Genomic DNA, 5,000 nt, shown 5'->3' on the forward strand with positions numbered 1-5,000 from the left:
GCCTATTAATTAATCATTTGTCCTCTTTAGAAAACACAGCGATTTATACCATACCAACTGAGCTGTGCATAGTCTTCCACGAGATTCAAGTTGTCCTTGCGTAATATGTAACTCTAACAGTGCACGATATTGATTTGGTATTGTCTATCATTGTAGTGCCATGGTAGAAGTCTTGGGTAAATAGCATGAGAAGACATGTGGTTACTAGCAAAGTACTGAACCCAGAAAGATTGAAGAAAATAAATGGGAAGTGAGAAACATTGGCTTCTGGGCTGACATGTTGATAATTTTCAAGCTCCTTCACAACTTCTTTCACCACAAGTTTAAGCGTGCCCTCTGAGCATCTGACAGCTTTGTAATACTAAAGTTTAGTACAGTTAATCCCTTTACGGCGGGATTAGTATCTGGATGGGTGACCTCAAACATAGAGCAGAAGGCTCTATGCACAAAGATACCACTTAGCAGGGAAATGACAGGCAAGACTTTTACCGACATGGAAAAAACGACGAAATGAATCGCAGGGCGTTTTGCATTTACACAAAATTTCCGGAAATTTCGGTGGAAATTTCCATCGGGTGAAAAACGTGTTCCATTTAACTCAGGTCCGTTCGCCGCCCAGTGATTGCGATTTTACGCGCCAAAATTTAAAAATGTGGCCGTGAATAGCCTGGAAGTGGTAAGACCTTTCAAAAGTTGTAAATGGAACACACATTTCCATCGGAAAGTTTCCAACGGGAAAACAGGACTACCTTTTCAGAAGTTCCGTTTATTCCGGAAATTTTCCAGTGGAACGAACCAAAAACGTGTGTTCCATTTACATCCCAACCGGAATTTCCGGAATTTCTTGGTAAATGGAAAACGCCCGCAGATTCCGACTGGGTTTGCCATACTGGCAACCCAGTAATAAAAGCCAATCAAAACTCGTTGTTTCAATGATCTAATGGTCGATGGCAAGAGATTATGAAGGTAAGAGAAGTAATCCCTCATACTGGCCCTATTCCCATCCTAATCCCTGTTAAGTTATTTTTAGATCTCCTGCGAGATCCGGTATTCCCACAAGGGTTAACTGATAGCCAATCACATGTCCTCATTTTTACCAATGTTGTCAGCTGAGCAAATTCCCACGCAATGATCGCGTCGTTGGCGATTTACCATCAAACAAAAATGGCGGAGGATGGTGAGACAAACGCGTATATACATTTTGTGGACGAACGTGACTTGTTGACTACACAGTTAAGCGATTACAATGACTTATGTTTTGAAACCTGTATCTTGGAAGGAACGAGTTATGTAACCGACAGGATTATGTACAGAATGGCAAATGGACGACTATAGTCGATAAGTACGATCTCTCTGACTTTAATAAACGCATTCTCGGTTTCCTTTGCGGGATTAAAATATGATGACTTAATTCTTATATGGTGATAAAGTAGACAGATAGAGCTCAACAACAGTACCAAACATGAAAGGAAAACTTGAATCAAGTGTCCGATAAAAATTTTTCAACCCGCGTTATCGGATTCAAGTGAATTTGCAAAGCACGTATGTTAAATATAGCTGTCTCCTTAAAAAAAAAATTAACACGGTTTCGTATATGGCACAACCTTGAATGTGGTATCATTGGAAACTAGACAATTAAGCGATTTCAGTTATAGATGTTTGAAACCTGTATCTTGAAAGGATCGAGTTTTATAAGCGACAGAATTTTGTAAACATTGGCAATTCGCAGACTACAGTCAACAAGTAATATATCGCTGACTTGGTTACCGCGTTCTTGATTTTCTTCGCGGGATTAAAATCTGACGACTTAATTCTTAGATATTCATAAATTAGACAGATATCAGACATGAAAGGAAAACTTGAACAGACAGTGCGTTAAAAATGTATGAACAAGTGGTATCGCATGGAAGTAAATTTGCAAGGCACGCATGTTAAATATACCTGCATCTTTCAAATTATTAAACACGGGTTTCGTACATTGGACAGTGTTGAAATTGGTGTCACTGTAAACAACACAGTTAAGCGATTTGAATTATATATCTTTGCATCTTGTATCTTGAAAGTAACGAGTTTTATAGGCGACAGAATTTTGTACACAATGAAATATCGCGGACTACAGTCACAAAGTAACATATTCCTGACTTGGTCAACGCGCTCTCGATTTTCTTAGCGGACTTAAACTATGGTGACTTAATTCTATGACATTCATAAATTCGACAGCTAACGCTTTCAAACAGTACCACACATGACAGGAAAATTTTAATTGACCGCACGATAAAAATTTTTAAAACCGTAAGATCGGATGGAAGTCAATTTGCAACGCACGCGTAAAATATAGCTCCCTCTTACAAATTATTTAACACAGTTTCCTACATTAGACAAACGTAAAATTGGTATCAGAGTGAATTATACAGTTAACTGATTTCCATGATATATGATTGCAAACTGTATCTTGACGGGGACGAGTTTTTTAAGCGACAGAATTTTGTAGACGATGAGAAAGTGCGCACTAAAATGGACAAGTAACGCAATGCAAGCAAGGTAAACATATCTGCGTCTGACAAAATTATTTAACACGGTTTGATAGATTGGAAATTTTTCAAATTGGTATCACTGTAAATTAGACAGTTAAGCAATTCCAAGGATGTATGTTTGAAACCTGTATCTTGTAGACAATGAATTTTATCAGGCCATGAAACTCAATTTTGAAAACGGTGAGTGGCATCGTACAGAATTTGCTGCACTTCCCTCCTCCACGAAACTTCCACGTAACGCGCGCGGTAACATTATCCGCGGGAAAATTGATATCATCTAAAAATAACCTAAGAGGGATTACGATGGGAATAGGGCCAGTATGAGGGATTACTTCTCTTACCTTTATAATCTCTTGTCGATGGGTAATAACCAATGAAATCATTTTCCACACATTCCAGGAAAAATCACGTGGTATTGAACACGATTATCAACGGGAAATCGGAAAATCGCAACGCTCCGCTATTTTTTTTGCGGAGAGTGGGCGGCTGTACACAGGCTACACAGGAAAAAATAACAGATTCCCATTTTTGGATATTTTAGGGTATTTTGAAGAATACCAATAAAAATCCCAGATTTGGCAAAGTGAGACAAGTCCCAACCAGGGAATTCCCAACCAAGTTCCCTGATTGGGACTTGTCTCACTCTTCCAAATTTGGGATTTTTGTTGGTATTCTTTAAATACCCTAAAATAGCCAAAAACGGGATTCTGTTCTTCCTGTGCTAAAACAGAGAGGACCTGGGTTCTTGATCAGTTGGGGCTGGGGACTGGGACGAGTGTGCTCCATGGAGACCCGTTCAAACTTGGTTGAGGACTTGTGGTTTTTCTCGGAAAAATGGGAATTATTCATGCTTATTGTTTGAATGAATGGCTCGGATCACGATTGACAAATTTCAATAATAGCTGCACGGTAAAACACAGTTTGATAAAGCACTTTTGTTTAAATTGAGAAAATATTTCAATATGGCGAACAACAAAATACGTGAGATGAACGAGATCGTATCCTCTCCAGAAAACTGCTCGAAAAATCGTGTTAGTTTGTTGATGGAAGCCGCAGCGCAAGTTGGTGAGTCGGTAACCTTTAATGACGTCGACGAACTGGGTTTGTGGAACACGAAGCTTTTTACTTGCGAGGTGAAAGTTGGTCGTCTGTTGAAGGTTAGAGGAACAGGACCCAATAAAAAGACGGCTAAAGGAAATGCCGCCGAACAAGCATTTATGATTATTAAACAGAAGGCAACTGGCACAAGTGGGAATTCACCTGAAGACTCGCAGGTAAGCAATGATGACTGAAAATCTGTAAAATCCGTGAATAAAATATTAAAGTGAATTAGAGACAAAAACTTTGAAAAGAGTACGAAAACATTATCTGATCTGTTTGCTTAGCTCTTGTTACCAATACCGTGAATGTATAGCCCAAGCTTTGTTGGGAATGATTTCTGTGCAGGTCCATAATTTATGTAATTATGCATTGACACAACCCCTATGCAATTGTCAATGTTAAGCCCCAGGAGTGGTCCCAGTGCTCTACCTTAACTTTTTATCACTGGTCTGGGGACTAGTAGAGCTGAACATTTACTAGTCCTTGGTTGTCTGTGCAAAATGTTGGAGTTTAAATGTGCAATTTTTAAACTTGATGTGGTGTTATTACTGGTATACATGTACAACAGAAAACAAGTTATTCATCAAAGAAGAGTACTAGTGTTCCAAAGTTTTAAAGAGTCAGGCCCGTGCCAAACGTAGAACTTCACATGAGACGAACATAACTTCATACAGTTCCTTCATCTTGTTTCGTACTTCAGGTGAGTATCCTCCCAACACGTCGACTATGATGTTGATCTGTTTAACCATGTACCCCGGGTATCTCTCTTTCATTTCCCATCTAAGTGGTGCATACTTTGTGGTCTTTTCTGTTTCTTTTTTCCCTCTGTTTCCGATCCAGGGACACATCATTTCCATGAGTAACACCTCCTTCTTCTCTTTGTCTACTATATGCACATCCACTCGGTTTGATTTGACAACTGTGCTCTCTGCGTACACTGGAACTTCCCAATAAGCTTCCGCTTTGTCGTTTTCATAAACTGGTTTAGGTTGCATGGGTGAGTACCATGGAGGGTTTGATTCAATCAGATCCATGTCTTTCAGCATCTCAAAGAATTGTATTTTGAGTGCTGCATTATGTCTGCTAAGATATTACGTTGTATGTCTGCTAAGATATTATGTCTGCTATATTATTATTATTATTATTATTATTATTATTATTATTATTATTAATAAATTATTATTATTTGCAGCCAAGAACACCAATCCATGCTTCACAACGAGGGACTCCAACAGCATCTCCAAGCTTTGGTTCTCCAAACAGTGGCTCAAACCCTATTGGCAGTTTGCAAGAAATGTGTACCAAGAATAACTGGTCCCCACCTGTGTATGATCTTCTTCGTGAATCAGGAGAAGCACACACCAA

The 5,000-nt window shown here is 39.0% G+C and overlaps 1 protein-coding gene across 1 annotated transcript in view; it reads left to right on the forward strand.

The window, feature by feature from the left end:
* The first annotated feature begins 3,329 nt into the window (after positions 1-3,329).
* The window catches only part of LOC138026725 (interferon-inducible double-stranded RNA-dependent protein kinase activator A homolog), a 10,894-nt gene continuing 9,223 nt past the window's right edge, over positions 3,330-5,000 (forward strand). Inside the window, exons 1-2 of the mRNA XM_068874177.1 lie at positions 3,330-3,808; positions 4,828-5,000. The exon at positions 4,828-5,000 is cut by the window's right edge and continues 22 nt beyond it. Of these exons, the coding sequence (XP_068730278.1) occupies positions 3,497-3,808; positions 4,828-5,000 (485 nt within the window). The 5' untranslated portion in view covers positions 3,330-3,496. The remainder of the gene's footprint in view (positions 3,809-4,827) is intronic.

The sequence above is a fragment of the Montipora capricornis genome, chromosome 12 (assembly GCF_036669925.1).
Source record: "Montipora capricornis isolate CH-2021 chromosome 12, ASM3666992v2, whole genome shotgun sequence".
Lineage (NCBI taxonomy): Eukaryota > Metazoa > Cnidaria > Anthozoa > Scleractinia > Acroporidae > Montipora > Montipora capricornis.